Genomic DNA, 19,780 nt, shown 5'->3' on the forward strand with positions numbered 1-19,780 from the left:
CTAACGTCTGTTACACAATTTGTTTCATTAAATTGTTTGACTATAAAAATACGCTGTTCTTACGTAAATCCCACCATGTTCAAATAACGTTTAATTAAAATAACGTCATAGTGTCGGAACGTCATACGTTTTAGCGCATAATTTTTCTCAAAGTTAAAACTTTTATAAATAGCTCGAGAATTAGCAAAGTTTTCAAAATGTTAAAGTGTTACCTTTCTTTTCGGACACCCTGTATTACTCATGTTATTGAGGCGTAGAGTTTCCACTTATTGACAAATGGAAATCTTTTAAAGTCAATATTAGCATACTTCTTAAAATGCACTGACATTGAAATAACTGAATGTTGAAGTTAAAAATAATGCAGACGACAAAAATAATACAGACTCCGTCAAAATATATGTGTTGAATGTTTGTACATTACTGCTTCAACATGTTCAATGTGTAATAGAATATAAATACTGAACGGAACAATTGTTAATCCTTGACGAAATGATGTCGGATTAAAACTATCTATCCTCTGCCAATATCGTCGTTGACGAAGAAGAAGGGGCTAGTTTTATCTTCTGCTTACATTTTATGTCAACTTATGATTGTCCCGGTACATTGTAAGACTGTGATAATCTTAAAACTGGGAGATAATAATCCTGTGAAGTTGTGAAAAAAAGAAACAAACATGTTACTCTGTACAATTGGTGTGAATGTTATTTTACATCTCACCTATGTTGATGAAAACAACAACAAAACTACATTTTATTGCATTTGTTATTAATTCAAAGCATGAATTGACGATAGCGTTTCTTAAGTTTTGCACAACTTACACTTAAAATTATTAGGATTTTTTTTTCTACATTTACGTTTACAAGGTCAATTTGATTTTATGTAGTGAAATATCAACGCCCCAACAATTTTGAAGAAAAATACAGTCATTCATTTGGTAAAATGAAGTGTAAATTAGAAATACAAAATAACAATATTTATATATATGTGGTTAATGGAGCGATAAGAATGCCAATCTGTTGTCCATGGAGCGGCAAAATAAGAAAACTATTGTTTAAACTCAAACGCAAAGGATATATATGTGTATATATCTGTACCATTAAACCTTAATTGCCAGTGTAAACAATAAGCATGGCATCCACCTCTTAGTACAACTTTCTTATAAACTCTTCAGGCCCAGAGTTACAAATATTTTTGGAAATTCTGTGTTGCGGAAAGGGGGCTGTTTGTGTGTTGTGTAATTTTTTTGCTTCCAGATGCAGATGCCGACTTTCACCAATAGCAACAAAAACTGTGTTTGGCTGTGTTATGTTTTAAGGAAATGATAATGACAATTTAATAAAGATGCATAAAATCGTATGTCAAGATTAGAAAATTGATTATACATATACAATTTTTTTTCCATTTAGATATATACATACGTGTATATAATGAATGCTGAATATAAAATGAAGAAGACTCGTCTTTTGAGGTGCCTTTTTGCAATAGCATTGATACAATTTGTAAGTGATATATTCTTTTTTATTGTATGCCTTTGACTCATATTATAAATGTAAGAGTTATCATTTAGCAATTATATAGTGGGGTAAACTTTTTTTGGAAAACTGTTTGATTTCAGGTCTTATGAAAATCTTTTGGATTTCCCAGAGGTTCAAATAACACACCACTTATAATTACATGTAGACCTATGAGCAATCATTAGAATAATTTGATGCAAAATATGTTGAGAATTTTAAACATTAGAAAAAAAATAACTGATGTGGTTTTTAACCCGATCGTACGGTATAGCGGCGATGTATTTTATATCAACAATAGCTAGTTGCATTGAGATATTCACTCAATATATTCCTTGAAATTGATAAACAACTAATTATAAAGGAACTGTGAGCAGTTGTTGCAACTATTATTTTAGAAACGACCACTTTTGAAATAATTACTATACCCCCCGCTTGAAAAGCGGGAGGGTATATAGTAATCGTTAATTCCGTCCGTCCGTCCGTCCGTCTGTTACGCTTTGGGGTACCCATCTCTTATCCGCAACTCCTCTAATACCACTAAATGAAATTTAATGAAACTTTCACAGAATCTTTATTACGTATTGCCATTGTGCACCTCGTATTTTACTTTTTGATCCGACACATATTTTGAGTTTCCCGGCCACAGGAAAACATGGACGTTTTCACCAGTTATAACCATATGGAAGGCCGGGGGTATCATTCAGTGAGCTCATCGCTCACAGTACCTCTAGTTTCAATTATTATCATTGAGAGTGCATTTCAAAACCAAACACATATCATAACCACTATTGAAATATCTTTCACTGTTGAAATAGCTATCTCAATAGTGATTGAAAAGGCACTTCAAAATAATTACAGGTTGCAACCAATATTGAAATAACGTTCACTACTGAGACTTTGATTTCAATAGAGGTTGTCAATGCATTTGAAAAACCTTAACCAAGTTGCAACCATTATTGAAATAATGTTTATTATTGAATTTAAGGAATTCCATTTTAAAGCTGACAATGCATTTAATGAATTTTCAGCTTTGAAATTGAATTCCAAAGACAAAACTAAACACTCGCAGATACTTATAGGCTTGCTACTCTACAAATATATATAATTAATCCAAAGTCTATTTGTCGAGACATTTAGAAACAGAACTGGAATGGAGTTACTGTACATGTAGTATAAACATCAAATGTATTACATGTAGGAAAATGGTTATTTCTTTCAATTTTTGACACCCATACATAACTTCAAGTGAAATAATGTCTGATATTGAAATAATAGTTAAAGTCTTCACACACCATTAGCCACGGACTGACAATAAACTGTGAGCGCGTTTTCCTTTCGTATGCATTTACTTTTAATTTTTAAGATTATAGTTTTAATGCAGGTATGTTAAGGCATAATAGATCAGAATTCGCCAAATTTAAACTTTGTTGTAACATGTAATACTGATAATTAAGAAATGTCTTGTATATAAAACTTTTTCTATCGATATCAATTCTTTAGACTTCAATGTAATGCTCACTACAGGAAGTCCACAACGTCATCATGTGACGTAAATAAAAAAAATATGCCTTAATAAAAAGTGAAAAGTTCAACACTACTCCGGGGATAAATAACAATTTTTGTCAAAGAATTTGGAAATGGTCTGTATAACTTAACAATTCAAATTTCTAAAATTATTTAGAGTTTTAGAATGTTAGTATAATAGTTCAAACTTCTAAATTTCAACAACTCAAACTGATTTCGTATATTACACTGTAGAATTTAATATTTAAGTTCAAAAACCTAAACTTTCAATTTTCCAAACAGGTTTTAACATTTTGAGTTTTTATATTTTTACCTCTAATTTTCAAAATTCAAATTTCCAAAAACAAATTTTGTATTCTAGTCTTTTGAGTTTTTAATCTACCGTTTGTTTAGAAAGTTTACGCTTAACAATCTAAAATTCGATAGCATTTTCGACTTTTCATTATTAGAGAAAACTACACATATATAAATTTCTTAAAGTTTAATGGCGAATAATGGCCATGGCAGCACTACAATTTTCAGGAAAGTACATTTAGTTACTGGTTACAATCGTAACCAAGGTTACCGACCCAAATACATTGGGCGATTTTGGCAACCCAAATGGCAAATGGCAAATACATGTAAATGAAAATCATCATGAAATGGGCAAATACATTGGGTGATTTTGACAACCCAAATGGCAAATGGCAAATACATGTAAATGAAAATCATCATGAAGTAGGCAAATATAGAAATGAATATGAAATAGGCAAATATACAAATGAAGCTGTTAAGCAACCTACTGGCAAATAATACATTGCAAATGTTTCATCCAGTCTAACACAAATAAGCAAATTGAAATTTCACACATATTGAAAATAATTATGTACAGTTGTAGCGAGCCCTGGGAACAGATGCTCACTAAATATAACCCTATTTAAGTTCAGCTAAAGATTGCATGGTCTTATTCCATCCGTTATACATACAAATCGGGAATCGTACGAAAATCAGTCACATGTAAGACAACAGTGAGCTCTGGGGCAAGATACTCACTACACATATAAATCAATATTCAAGTCCACCGACAGATTGCAGAAGGCATCTAGAGAATTGTAACTTCATTGGTGCAGGTACGGTAATAGTTGGTTACATCAACAGCCATCGGAGGTTGCAGCCATGCAGTGCGCCATGACGAAGTTAGGTGTTGAACTACGGGATTACAAGGTTCACATATAAATCACTATTCAAGTCCAACGACAGATTTTGGAACGCATCTAGAGAGTTGCAACTTCATTGGTGCGGGTAAGGTAACGGTTACATCAACAGCCATCGGAGGTTACAGTCATGCAGTGCGCCATGACGAAGTTAGGTGTTGAACTACGAGATGTACAAGGCTGAAAATAGAAAAAATTCAGGCAGCAGAAAATTGACACTAAACAGACAATTTATTTAATATTTTCATACATTACATATAGGGTGTTGGTGGGTGGGAATTTTTTAACACAATATAAAATAAATAAACAAATTTTTATCTTGAGATGCAGGATATGTCTGCTCCCCTTCATTCTCTAACGGAAAAGGAAGTCCTAAGGATTCGACTAAAATACCAAAAGTTGAAAGAACGGGGAAATACTAATGACCCAATAACCCCGAATATGGGCCTCTCCAATAACGCGATTTAATTTTCAGCAATTAAATCGAATTATTAGAGAAAACCACACATATATAAATTTCTTAAAGTTTAATGGCGAATAATGGCCATGGCAGCACTACAATTTTCAGGAAAGTACATTTAGTTACTGGTTACAATCGTAACCAAGGTTACCGACCCAAATACATTGGGCGATTTTGGCAACCCAAATGGCAAATGGCAAATACATGTAAATGAAAATCATCATGAAATGGGCAAATACATTGGGTGATTTTGACAGCCCAAATGGCAAATGGCAAATACATGTAAATGAAAATCATCATGAAGTAGGCAAATATAGAAATGAATATGAAATAGGCAAATATACAAATGATGCTGTTAAGCAACCTACTGGCAAATAATACATTGCAAATGTTTCATCCAGTCTGACACAAATAAGCAAATTGAAATTTCACACATATTGAAAATAATTATGTACAGTTGTAGCGAGCCCTGGGAACAGATGCTCACTAAATATAACCCTATTTAAGTTCAGCTAAAGATTGCGCCAATGGACACTATGTGTCCACCGCCACAATGGCGGTAGCTGAACGCTTATGATTCCCCCCCCCCCCCCCCCCCGCCCCCTAGTTTTTAAAGAATGGCAAAGCAAATAAATTAACATTGCATACCAAGACAAATGTGTTTAAAACAATCACATCAGCTTCATCTATTGTGTGTCTATTTTAGTGCGCTTTACGTTATTTAGTCAGTGTAATAGAGTGCCATGGCCATTAAAGCCCACCCTTGACATTTTAAAATTATGCAATGCTTTCCTCAAAGTTTCAACAAATATCGATCTCATTGCCTTGCTCTGACAAGTGCAACCCATCCTCTTAAAGTAGAGTATGATCAACCAAAGTGAACTCTGGGCAACAAATATATCCCCCTTGATGGGCCAACAACAAAGCTATAAACTCAAAACCCGACTTTAGTAAGAGCATGGTTGTGCCTAGCATTACGCCCAATCAATCTAGGTAATAACTGAAACCAAATAATTTTCAATATTTGTTGTTTGGTAACAGAGCTAAAAATTGAATCAAAAGAATTATTTATTCTATAATGCAAAACACATAATTGAATTTGACTAATGACTTTGCCATTGCAATGTAGAACCAGATTATAATTTTGTAGTATCTTCATACCTTGACATTAATTTGATTTTTGGGAGGAGATGTCACCATCCCATGCCACCTTTACCCTGCCACCAGATATTAGCTTTCAATGTGGATAACCTAAAATGGGAACCCCCTCCCCCCATTTTTTCTAGCATAACCAAAACCAGAAGTCTCTGTCGAGACTGTAGCTGTACTGGTTTATACTTAAAACAAAGGAAGAGAAAAGTAGCAGTTGATACTTGAAACTTTTAAACAGCAATAAATAGAAAAATGATCCTTGCCACTCATCAATATAAAAACCGATGCGCAGAATAAAGTATCCTAGCATAGTCCACCTGTGTGCCACGTTATCTTGAAATAAGACCAAAACTGTAGGAGGAGTAGCATTTTGAAAGAATTTCAAAGAAATTTCTATTCTTAGTAATCATGGCAGCACCATTCGTTGAAATCCCAAAATCATGCCATAATATTGACAATCCAAAAAAAAATGTACATATTCTTACACCCTCTGAAATATTTGTAAACAAAAATGATCATATTTAAAATAAGATTTAGCATAAAGGTGTTAGAAAACCTATCAAGCTATACTGCTTGAGGTGCTTAAAAAGTAATACAAACAATCGAGTCTTTAGCCATCAATGAATTTGAGGTTGGTATTCTTATTTATCTCTTGTAAGCTTTTGATCCCCAACAACCTAATTGTTGATATAATTGGCAATCTAGCATTTACAGAACTTTGCAGTCTTGACATGCCTACCACCATCTTTTTCATAACAACAAAATCTCAAGTACCATCAAGTTTGCATTTAAAGCTTGTACCTGACAGATAAGTTCTTACCGTAGAATATGACAGATTATCTATTATCTATTTTTCATCAGGATGCCAAATCGGATGCGACCCACAAGATAATAAGACAAGCCTTGAACTGTATATTGTTTAAACTGAAACAAGCTAAAAAATGTTATGTTCCTGATTACGTTAGTACCAACCCATTCACTTGGCCTCTTAAAAAACAACCAATGATTCTTGAAGAAAGTGCCACTACTTAATTCTGAAATCCATGATCTATCAGTAAATAATTGGAGTTGATCATTGTCTACTCAGTCAATTTGTGGAAAGTAACTGCAGCCATTGAACAAATTTAAAAAAGTAAGCCACACTTTCAAGTCCTCCTTAACCACCACAGAAACCCTGATAAAGTGATGTGGTTTACTGACCCCTTGCATGATGTCATAAATTATGCCTAGTGAATGCCCGGCCTAACAGAATGGCACGCAAACAAAAATTCAACAAACCTGCAAGAGCCTTAAATTCCTTTAGGGTAGCCTTCTTTCTTGACATAAAACTGTTGATCAAATCCTTTAAACTATTCTACTTATCAACTGGGATTCTTTACATCATTTCAAACAAATCTAACTCAAAACCCAAAAAGGTCAGGGGAGTGGAAGGCCACACTGTTTTATCATCAGCTATAGAGGGGACACCCAACTGCTCGCATAGCCCCCCAAAAATGACATGAGTTCATCACATGTATTCCTAACTGCCCTACCAGAAAACCAAAAATAATCTAAGTAATGCACAACAGATTTCTGACCAGACTGTTGCTTCAATATTCATTCCAAATATGATGAAAATTCCTCAAAGACTACAAGACACCACAAAATATTTATTTAAATCCTAAAAGCTCAAAGATCTGCCGGGTGAACAGGAAGCAATCTAAATGCAGACTTCAGGTTCATTTTTTCCAATTCAAGGCCCCCTTACCCAACAAACTTAGAAACCTAACTGCATCATCTAATGAGGAGTAATTGACTGAGGAGAAAGATGGATCAATAAAGGAATTAACACTAAAGTTTTCCAGTTTAGATAAATGATGAATCAACTTAAATGATCCATCTTTTTTCGGTTCTAAACCTGCAGGTGAATTAAAGCCTAAGACTGGGAAAGTGTCTTGAATGGAATGGGCCAGTAACTCTTTCAGCATAATTTTTTAAAACTTTTTTTTCAGAATTCCAAGCTCATTATCCCTAGCTGACTTTAAATCAAAACAATTAGTAACTACCCTTTTGACCATTAAATTAGAAACCTTCATAAAACCCCTTTGGCAAAATTTCTGAACTCTTCCTATTATAATCAGTTTTGTAAATAAGGTGCATAAACTTCTACTTTAAATGGGGAATAACCTAGGTCCTGTAGATTGTGGTGCACTGGGGTATCATGCTCAAGGCTTGGGTGGTCTTGATGAAAGTCTCTGGTTCCTGTATTATAATGGGTACCTTTGACCTGAAAAATCTCTAGAAGCATATTGATATTTAGCAGACGGGCCTTTTTAGATGGATGAGGCCCGCTACAGTTCAAACATTTATGTAAATAATGGCACTGCTGTTTCACACAAACCCGATAATTGTTATAGTCATAGCATTTACACCCCCCCCCCCCACCCCGGAAGGTTTTGCACCGGATCAATAAACGATGGTACCATGTACAGGAGCTAAAGTTCCTGATCAAATATTGATGTGACACTTGAATTTCTTGCAATTCTCATTTGAAATTGACCATTTTAAAAATGCCACCTTGTATCTGTTAGCCTACCTGCTAGCCCCTACACAAACAGTGTGGATTAAGTAAACAAGCCTAAAAAGACATTCTGTAGGGTGTACTGTGGCATATACTGAAGAGAAAATAAAAGATGCATCAGTCCACTGCTGTACATTAATTTTAACTGTAACCCATTTCGGTTCAATTAGGTGAGAATGGTAGTGTTTGCTTATCAACCATCAGGACCGGATTGGACAGTAGCTGACCTAACTCAATGAATTGTCCCTCTACATTTTATGTTTGATTTATTCTGTAGCATTTTCCCCCAAACTACGGCATATACCATCGATCTCATTACCTGTTGTATCAACATGATTGGCTGTCTTGCATTGAAATCAGATTCATTGCTGGAACTAGTGGAAAAAGTAACCACACTTGTAGTAACCATGGTAACAATAATCGTCTGTACAGGCCCGCCGAGGGTATGTTTTCCTCTGACGAAACTTCTGTAGATTTGACTGATCCCATTTTTTGGTTTAGGCCCGCTCGTAGATGCTGATTTCCGCTTCGCCGGCTTGGCAGCGGGTTTAACTCTAGGCATTTTCTGAAACTACGGACTTTGGAATAAGAAATACAATATAGAAATAGGCCTAATAGTAAAGTTATTATTATTATTTTTAATATTGACTCAGCGTTACGACTTCGATAACTTTTGTAAATAAAATTATTATTATTATTTGCTCAATTATTGACTAAGCGTTACGATTTTTCTGTTTTATATTAAGCATGTGGTTTTTCAAAATCGAAAAACATCCGAAAAGTCATGGACGTAATGATGCAAATACACACGAAAATAAAGATTGCTAGAAACATTCTCCTTAAATTTCATGCATAGCATGAATTTTTTAACACAATATAAAATAAATAAACAAATTTTTATCTTGAGATGCAGGATATGTCTGCTCCCCTTCATTCTCTAACGGAAAAGGAAGTCCTAAGGATTCGACTAAAATACCAAAAGTTGAAAGAACGGGGAAATACTAATGACCCAATAACCCCGAATATGGGCCTCTCTAATAACGCGATTTAATTTTCAGCAATTAAATCGAATTATTTAAAATTTACTTTAAACTTCCAACTTTCAAACGTTTTAGATTTTTAGAAATTTAGAACTTTTATTCAAACACTCAACTTTTAAATAACCAAAACACTATTGTACATTTTGAGTTTTTAAAAGTTTGCTTCAAAAATCCAAAAAATCAGATTCCATACCTGGTTTAAATTTTGGATATCAAAAGTAAAATTCTAAAAACTCAAAGTGTTTAGGCTATTTGAAATTAGACATTTGAATAAAAATTCTAAATTTCGAAAAATTTTAAACGTTTCAAAGTTGGATTTTAGAAGTTAAAAGCTAATTCCAAATAACCAAACGACGAAAAATATTTCATTTCCGAACTTTAGATTGTTTAGTGTAAACATTCTGAACAAACAGTAGACTAAAGACTCAAACATTTGAATTACAACATTTGTTTTTGGAAATTTGAATTTTTAACATTTTAGGTAAAAATCTAAATTATTAAAATTCTAAAACCTGTTTGGAAATTTCAAAATTTAGATTTTTGAACTAAAATATTAAATTTCAATATACTAAATCAGTTTGAGCTTTTGAAATTTAGATTTTTCAACTATTATATTAACATTATAAAACTCTAAGTCATTTTAGAAATTTGAATTTTTAAGTGTTACACGGACCGGAAATAACACTTGGGTCATGTGTAAACAAGTAAAATGAATACCTTTCACCGCATGATTTTAAATTTTTTATTCAAATTTGCTCAAAAATGGAAGTGAAAAATATTCTTATAGATTAACTAGAGGTACTGTGAGCGATGAGCTCACTAAATGATACCCCCGCCTTCCATATGGTTATAACTGGTTAAAAAGTCCATGTTTTCCTGTGGCCGGGAAACTCAAAATATGTGTCAGATCAAAACGTAAAATACAAGGTGCACAATGGCAATATGTAATAAAGATTCTGTGAAAGTTTCATTAAATTTCATTTAGTGGTATTAGAGGAGTTGCGGATAAGATGTGGGTACCCCAAAGCGTAACAGACGGACGGACGGACGGACAGACAGAAGGACGGAGGGAATTAACGGTTACTATATACCCTCCCCCTTTTCAAGCGGGGGGTATAATAAGAATGGTTTCAGAAGACTTTTTAACATCAAAGAAAGTTTACAATTTCTTTATATTCTAGATAGTTACTATTTGCCCCATTTGCCCCATTTACAATGAAATTAGGCAAAAAAATGTACACCAACCCAGGCATCCATTTTTTTGGATATGTATAAGAAGTTATGTAAAATAATCTCTGTACCATAAAAAGTGCTGCTAGAATCCTACTCTCCTATCAGAGAAATAATTATGAAATACTTTCGGGTGAAACCTTGACAATTTTTTTTTACATTTAGTACAAAGAAAGAAAAACTTATCAATTCCCGTTAGCCATACATTGTAGCAGCACTTTCCAAAAACAAAAAAATAAGAACTTTTGATAGACATAAAAATTATGTTTCAAAGTATGCGTCATAGTGTTGATCTTTTGAATCTTTTTTGTTACGAACGAAAGAGGAAAGGCTTATCGGGAAATATTTCCATTTCCAATTGTTTTCTCTATGATAAACACTACAAAAGTGAATCTTGTTAATTTCATCGTAATACCCTGTGGTATGTATATTTCTCTATTACTGAAAGGTCAAGTGTCAACCTGCATGTAAATCACTGGCCTATAAATATATTAAAGAAAAAATAGATGTTTTGTTTAATTGTTTACTAGGTAATTTGATATGATATATCTTTTTAACAAACAGAATAAATAATGAATTATCTTCGGCTCGAAAGCAAGTCACTAGCGCACCGCTGTCCACTATCACCGAGACCTCGCGAGACCACTTCCGTAAACATGAGAACCAGCCACGTGGAGAAATTGACATTGCCACGTGGATCTGCACGTACTCCATCATCTGATTCAGACATCGTCCCTCAGTCATTACCATCCGACTTCTTAAGCAACTCAACTTCTTCTGTTATTTTAACATCAATACAAATCGGTTTCTTAACCATGCTGACCAACTCCCGTTTCATCAGCTGCAACAATTCTTTCAATATGGCGGCGGAGAAGTGACATAGTGCATACATATATTCGTGCTTCCGACAACCTAAATCTAGGTCACATATACAATTAAAGTGAACAAGATTACTTTGATCATAATGTAAAATTCTTTAGTTGTTTATTTTATAAATGTTGATATTTGACTACAGTAACTTAATAATCAATACATTTGTTTCGTGTTTTTTTGGGACTATTTCTTTATAGTAAAATTTGACGTTATGGGGCCTTGTGCATTTCAAATCTACTCAATTAGAGGGTATTTCGATTTATTTTAAGATGGTTATTTCAAGTAAAAATGGAAATATAAGGAATCACTGTCTAGTTTTGAGGGTATGCCAGGGACATCAACAATAGTGGGAAACATGGAATAATTTTAGCATACATGTAACGGGCTTCGTCCGTTATGCAAATTATCCCATGTTTCCCACTATTGTTGACGAAATTGTAGGAATATTTAAACCTACTTTATTCATAACCTTTATTTCCGCCTGAATCACATATGATATTCATGCTAAATGCTTTTAAACTCCGATTTTTTGTGTCTGTTAACATGAATACTCGTTATGTTTCACTTTCACTAATACTAATGTTAATACTGATCAACAATTATGACGTCACGGGTTTGTTATTTAACCCCCTTGACAAAAGCATATAAATTCATACAACCTAGAAACGACAAAAGTGTGTTTATATGAAGCTGGATATTTTAATTCATTTCTACGACCTCAAATCAATTTTTAAATATGGATTTTAAGAGATTTTATCTCTTAAGACAAAGTTCATTTCAATAGGCTTACTATGACGTCATATTGTATAGGCATTATGCAAGCAGAATATCTGGTTGTAACCTTCACATACCGGCGAATATTGTACATGTACATTATTATACAGCCATATTGCCAATTTACCTAAGTATTAAAAACAAAATTATAATTCGTGAAAGTGCAATGACGTGTCAATTAAACTCGACTAGAAATTCAAAGTTTCAATAATTTTGAAATAAAATATGATTTTTATTATGTTTTCTTTTGAAATGCTATTGCAATATATAAGTCGAATGGGTAATATCATACAGAAAATTTGGCAAAATATTAACTTAAAATATGTGTCGATGCATCTTTAAAAAAGCTGATTATTTGGTATTTTAATTTTATAAAAATAGAAGTGTTTCGGGTCCAGTGTCTGTAATTTATGACCTCCTTAAAATATCTGTATTGTTTAAGAAGACTTACAAGATTACTCATTGCCCGGGGTCTTTACCTTTCTGGGATGTGCACCTTTTTTCCTTTTATTCTATTTACTTTCAGGTGTTTTACTTTATATATGTTAATTATGATACTACATGTACTTGAATTAAAGTATTAAAATATGGCGCCTAGACGATCATAGAAAAAGCAACAAACTTGGGTTTAAAAAAAATATATTTTCACGTTGTAAAACATGACTCAGACTTTCTTTAAGTTTTTTTTTTAAACAGGTGTTTGGACTTAATGAAGGTAAATACCCAGAATCATTGCCAACGGTAAACGAAGTTCCAGATTGTCCTAGAAATAAGGAAGATTGGCAAGTAGCTGCAGAAGGAAAGCACTCTGACCAAATAAAAAATATTGACAACACTCCGTTTGTTTATCACTGTCTGATAAATGCATGGGCAAATGCAACTATCGAAGTTTGTGCTCCAACGTGGTATATATCGGGTGAGTTATTGTCCCCCGCTTGAAAGATGTGGGATATTAATTTGGGTCTGTCCGTCCGTCCCTCATTCTGTCTGTCTGAACGCTTTCGTTTCCACACGATATCTCGAGAACCCTTTGAGCTTTCGCAATGAAATTTTGCATAGCTACTCCCTGTGGACTAATGGAGTTTTATGAAGAGACTTACTTTTACAATCGACGACTGGCTTTTACAATTTAAACAGAGACAAACTTCATTTACTAAAATGTTAAAGTCAGCTGTCGAATGTAAAAGTAAGTCTCTTCATAAAACTCCACTAAGAACCCTATTGATTTTGAGGTCAAAAGGTCAAAGGCCAAGGTCATTAATTTGCAGATTCTGTCTGTTAAAACACTTTCGTTTCCGCACGATATCTCGAGAATTCTTTGAGCTTTTGCAATGACATCTAACATAACAACTCCCTGTGGCCTGTGGCAGACTTAATATTCTTATTACATCCATTAGAACTCTTTAATAAAGCTTAAATTAGACACCATGCATTGTGTAAAATTTTGACAATATCGAACGTAAATAAATATACTTGTATGTGACTTCATCTTTGCATATTATTTTCACCAGTTGAAAGCGGTTCCGTGGTGTAGTGGTATGTCTCTCGCTTTACATGTGATAGCTCCCGGGCTCGATTCCCGAGCGATCCATTTTCTTTTTTTCCCTCCGAAATACTTTTTTTTATTAAATGATACTATTCAGCATGTTAAATGAAAAAAAAAAAAATTGAGGTCTAGCTTGTACAAGCTCATAAAATTATCATTACAGTGTGATACATATATAATATAAAAAAAGAGTCTTCTATACACATAATTAAGAATAAGCAATCAAATCTTTATATCAATATTGACATATTTTCTTTGCTTCAGTATACATGTATACATTAAATAATTCTACAAATTCAGTCAGGAGGATCAGACCCCCCCCCCCCTCCCCGAACTGCGCATGGTTTACTTTTTCCCTAAGCGGGGGACACATATTCTCTGAATTAGCTTGTTTAAATGTAGAATTGGCATTACTATTGATATACTTAATTGTTTTGAAAATATTTACTTTAAAAAAAAAACCAAAACACATTTATGCTAAATTTAAATATTTCGTTTAAGGTTACTGTGCAATGTACAGTATCCCAGATGCTAGAGTAATTGACAATGAAAAGTACGACTGTACAAAATACACCCCTCCATGTCCAACACGCTACTTATCATCAGAGGCTTACAAATGTAAGAAAGGTTTATAACGGAAGCTTTGCAGTATGTAATGTGATTTTTTTCGACTATTACTAAGAAAGAAAACCCTTCTTGTGATTAAAGGTTAATAATAAAAAAATCTTTTTACTTTATCTTTATATACAGATAGTGTTTGCTATGAGATTGTACGACCAGCAGTAACACTGTTTATGACACAAGTCAGCAAAGCCGAAGAAATCTCAACGCAGAGGTAAAAAAAAACATTACTTGCAACTGTCCAAAACACATACTCAGTACATGTAGATATAAGAGAATTCAATATCTACCAGGGTTGATCCAAAAGTTCGTGGAATTTCTTTCTAAAATTTTACTGTGATTTGATAAAAGCGAACAATAGGCATATTTATAAAACAGAGTCATGTCCAATTGGAACACGTGATTCTACAAAATGCTGCCATTTTCTCCATTTTCCCACAAGAAAAGCTTGAATATCCTCTCGCACCAATTTATCTTCATTATTCACTCATATTTCAAAATACCCCTATCTTTTCATATGATGTTTCGATTTCAGTAGGACTGTGAAGAACAGTACGTCAGCCGAAAACTACCATTAACGCTTTTAAATTGTCTAGACGGATATGCACTCAAAGCAGAGACTCAAAAAGGCGACCACAACTTTATTTAACGTACATGAAAGTTCTTTTTTTATTCAATTTCTCACGCCACCTTAAAACCAGTAACTAAATGCATTTTCCCCAGTCTGTGTCAATTATATAGTAACGAGTCCAAGATAGAGTGATCCCGGAATTTTCATAAAACTTATGACTTAACCGAATTTTGACGTCGTCTTACAACCTATATAAAGAGGACCAATAAATTATCAGCAAACAAACAAAATATCAAGTAAAATCAGTAAAATTGACACACAGAGGTTAATTAGAAAAGATCAAGCAATCGTAATAATGACATAATTTTTGTTTTCTATAACACATACCTTTAAGACGATTTCATTCTCATTTCCAGTATTAAAAATTAATATGATAATAAACGCGTTGTCTCCCCCGCATTTCCAAACATCCGTTTCTATGGCAACTGCCATAGCGTTACTATAATAAATATCTAAAATATCTTTTTTATATAAATATTCAACAAGTGTCTCTATACTCATTTGAAATTTTCAGCCAAGTTCACCATTAAATAAGTAAAATATAAAGAAATTCCACGAACTTTTGGATCATCCCTCGTATATACATTTTAAAACTGTTACATATTCATATAATGATATCAAAGAACTCACTCGAATTTTAAGAACCTTAGACAGCAGAGAACTGATGTTAATTATGAGCAGGGTTCTTCATCGTTTTAAATTTTACTGTGTGGTAGAGTTTACGCGAAGCACTTAAACGTCGCGTTGTTTTCGCGGTCAAACTTGCAACTGAATCACTATTTATTATAAGAAAGTAAAATTGTTGATATATAACGCGGTCTTTGCTTTAGACTATGTCCAGCACATGTGCTAAACAATTTTTCTCCGTAATTCAGTCATGTCAGAGTTTGTCAATCAGAATTTGATGAAACACTTACCCCATTATAAATGTATTACTTTTGTTTATCTTGTGCGTTTTTGTTAAATATTTGGACACTCAATTTTATATATTTTATAACATAAATGTTGAATATTTTTATTTAAATTGTTTTAACTCCGCAGAAACGACCGGCAACTTCAAACTGTCATATCAAATAAGCCACTGCCTCATGGAGGCAAGTAATTAACCGTTACATAAAAGTGTGGAAAAAATTATTTGTCTTTATTTTTCACTCAGGCGAGTGTCTGGGAGATAATTGATTATACAAGCTATGAATGTTTGGATTTTCTGATTATAACAGATCTTACTGTGTCGGCAAAATTTTTACTGTGTCGCACGCATAAAATTGAATCGTTACTGTGTCGGAGAAAATTTTAATGTTTCTGGACCAACACAGTAAAACAGTTCATGGAAAACCCTGTTATGAGTCAAAAGCTAATGGATTGTTTTGGACAATTAATAAAATAAAATGATAAAATATGAAACTGTTAAAACCTCAATAAAAGATATTTTTCAGCACTGAAGAGGTCACGCCTACAGCCAAATTCACCTCAGTGCATTTGATACTTACAATCATCATTCCAGCTATATTGCTTTTAGCATTATTTGGAGGATTCGTCTTTCTTCGTAGAATCATCTCAGTCAAAAGGGAAAGTCGAGAAAGTATGTGTCATTCTGTTCCTTTTCTTTTCATTCTGCCAATCCCTTGAGGAAAATAGGTGATCTAAAGTAATGTAAAATATGATGTCAAGTCACTGTAAACTTGAGCTGATACACATGATGGGGAAAGTGTTATAATCTATCTTGACATTCCTATCAATATAATTTTTTTTTTGGCGTTCTTGTTTCATTCAAGTGTCGGGATTGTATTTTACATTGTATAATCTCAAGTGTGCTGTTATGAGGATAAATATTTAAATAGCCTTATTTCTTTTGCATGTTCAATATGCACATATTTAAAGAAAAAAAAAAGATTTTTTGAATCATATGTATACATGTATATTTGACTGGCACATGTAGTTTAAAAGGATAGATTTAAGATACCCTCAACCCACCCCGTGTAAATCTACAAGAGAAGTATGTCCTCTGCATGAATTGTTTTTTTTGCTCGAAGGTTTAATATTACTTGTATTAGTCCCTTTCCGGGGAAACCGAAATAGGTTACCTCTGAGTCCGCCCGCCTAGCTGTCTGTCTCATGTCAGTTTGTCCCACTTGGTTTCCCGCATATTTCTCCTAAATGCTTGCAGACATTGGGCTGATTTTTTGTATGTAAGTGTATCCAAATGAAATATAGATTAAATTCCAATTACGTTCAGCGTCATTGATTTTTGAGGAATTATTGCATTTTCTTTTTTTTTTGTGATTGGAATAACGATCAGGTTTGTGATGCTCTAAATTTATGTTACAAACGAGCTTGTATCCTAAAGAGAAAAGGGTAACCCGGTAGTGAACATGTACCGCTTATATTATGCAATACTCCCAGAATGTTTGCTTATCCTATTTTGTACATGTACATATTGTTATAAAGAGTGGGAAATATAGCCTTCTTTTTTGTGAAAGTTGAGTTTCTCCTAAAATATTTTGGAAAGAAGTAAAATTTAAAGTTGGCCCTAGCACTTTATATGTACCAAAGATCACGATAAAATGACGTATGAAGAAAAAAACTTTTCAGAATCATTCTGTTTTGCAGTTCTCCTCATGATTTTTTTTGCAACATTTATAATCTCAAAATTGGCCGTCACGGGATCAACAAAGTCATGTGGCATCACAAAAATCCTTTTCGATACTTTATTAAACGCTTATCACAAAATGACAGCCGATTCACACATATACAACATATTGAAAGTAAAATCTAGCCTAAAATAAAATATATATTTTCAACGCTTTTCAAGTCTTCGGACAGCGTAGTTAATGGAATCTAATTTTATCTGTGCTTCAAGCTTAACTTAAATTATACACTCCTATACATGTATGCTTACAAAGTGAAACAAAAAGAAAAACATAGAGTATCAGACGCAGATTTAGCAAAAAAGAAGATGAAAGTAATATTTTACACAACAAAAGAAATAATAAATCGATTAATCAATAAAATGAATTATGAAAAATTCTAGAATGAAACAGTAGTTGTAAATTGTAAACAAAATGACCCTTTCCTGCGTTTTTGTTTCACACTATTCTTTGCTAATATATTTTTAAATACAAATTTAAACCCCAAACCTTAGAATAAAAAAATAAAAATATATATACATGCATCTTTAATTTTGACAAATGATGTGGCTTTTATTTTCTTATTTTTGACAAACCGATCAGTAGGTAGTGAGTTTGATCTTTTTTTATTTGTTTCAGAACTATATCTTATGATTTAACAAAATCATAGGAAGATTTAGAAATTCATTAGAACAATATAGAATAATATAGAACGAGAGATATGATAATGGTGAAGAAAAGATTATGATAACTAATATTTTTATAAAATCTTCCCTTATGCAGATGATATGCATGTGGATAATAACGAAATGGAAAATGAACCACTGAATGCAGCAACTCCAGGTACGTTGTATCAAACATTTTATATATTCATTACTCTACGATTATAGAAAATATACATAAAAATTTAAAAGATACATGAATTTGGATTTTTTTTTTATAAAAGTGCATTATTAATTATCCAGGTTCAATCAAGGGTGTACAGTGATTTAACCCAGGTTTTATTCATACACCCTGAGGCCGAAGGCCGGGGTAAATCGCCGTAAACCCTTGACTGGATCTGAATAAAGTATTTATTTCCTATATCCCCAAAAATTCTTTGTAAACATAAGTCAAATCAACTGTATCTCAGCCTATCGATAATATTTACTACGTAGTATTTACATTCAATGAAATCTACGACGTTCAAATACACGCGAAACCCTGTCACCGCGCGGAAGAATACGAAAACAACTGAGGGTTTAAATTACTTTTTCACTTCTTCCCTCGCAATGGTTATTTGTGTGATTAAACTTTCCAACGTCAAAAACAACTCATACGTCTATTAAGCACACAAAGGCTAAGTTAAATATCGTAGCAGTTAACATAGCAGTTAGGTGTTAGATATCTATCTCAATTGAACGGACAGCTAGCTTAACCGCTAAGTGTATATTTCGGATGGAATTATATCTGTAAAAACGTATGGATCCAAAAGCGAAAATGTACATGCAAATTTACATTTAAATCTCTCAGATATAAAATATAACATTTTTTTGTTAAAATCATGTGTTGCAAAATTGTAAGTAAGAAATCCATCTTGGATTCGGTACTCAGCGTTAGATATTTATGGTAGCTCTACCAACATTTAGGCTAGGTTAGATTTCCGTTCGAGACCGCGGCTTTAAGTAGCGGCTAGGATGTTGAACAAAACCCAGTTCTGAATGCCGCATAATTCATAATAGAGATTAACGATTTAAGGTTTCGTCAAAGGTCAACATGTTCAAAAAATTATTTTTACAATAGCCCCAAAACTCTGCGAGGTATAAAGTTAAAACTTTTACAGTTTATAAAGTTTTCATTGCTTAATAGATAGAAAGTATCACATGATAAACTAGATACTTGGAAAAAATATTAATTGAGAAAAAGTGTTCTTAAAAATGCATATGTTTTCAATAAATACATGTAATTAATTCCGTGCTTTTAGTGAAAACCATCATTGCAGAAACAAAATATGTTTATCAATGAAGGGCAAGTTGGACTTGGATAGCCTCTCGAA

At 33.1% G+C, this 19,780-nt stretch overlaps 1 protein-coding gene across 1 annotated transcript; it reads left to right on the forward strand.

Moving 5' to 3' along the window:
- The first annotated feature begins 1,410 nt into the window (after positions 1–1,410).
- Positions 1,411–18,733, forward strand: LOC134236525 (uncharacterized). Its single transcript, XM_062718701.1, has 7 exons — positions 1,411–1,499; positions 13,017–13,236; positions 14,368–14,484; positions 14,617–14,701; positions 16,555–16,700; positions 18,529–18,588; positions 18,711–18,733. The coding sequence occupies exons 1-7, from the start codon at positions 1,428–1,430 to the stop codon at positions 18,731–18,733; spliced, it is 723 nt and encodes a 240-aa protein (XP_062574685.1). The 5' UTR covers positions 1,411–1,427.
- The last annotated feature ends 1,047 nt before the right edge of the window (positions 18,734–19,780 follow it).

Source organism: Saccostrea cucullata, unplaced genomic scaffold, assembly GCF_032062105.1.
Source record: "Saccostrea cucullata isolate Sc308-1 unplaced genomic scaffold, CSIRO_AGI_Scuc_v1 ctg340, whole genome shotgun sequence".
Taxonomy (NCBI): domain Eukaryota; kingdom Metazoa; phylum Mollusca; class Bivalvia; order Ostreida; family Ostreidae; genus Saccostrea; species Saccostrea cuccullata.

What these genes read in the sequence shown, in the direction of transcription:
- LOC134236525 (XM_062718701.1), top strand. Translation starts at nt 1,428, where the DNA reads ATGAATGCTGAATATAAAATGAAGAAGACTCGTCTTTTGAGGTGCCTT. An exon ending in ATCATCAGAGGCTTACAAAT is followed by an intron (nt 14,485 to 14,616) that starts GTAAGAAAGGTT and finishes CTTTATATACAG; the next exon opens with ATAGTGTTTGCTATGAGATT. An exon ending in GAAGAAATCTCAACGCAGAG is followed by an intron (nt 14,702 to 16,554) that starts GTAAAAAAAAAC and finishes GATATTTTTCAG; the next exon opens with CACTGAAGAGGTCACGCCTA.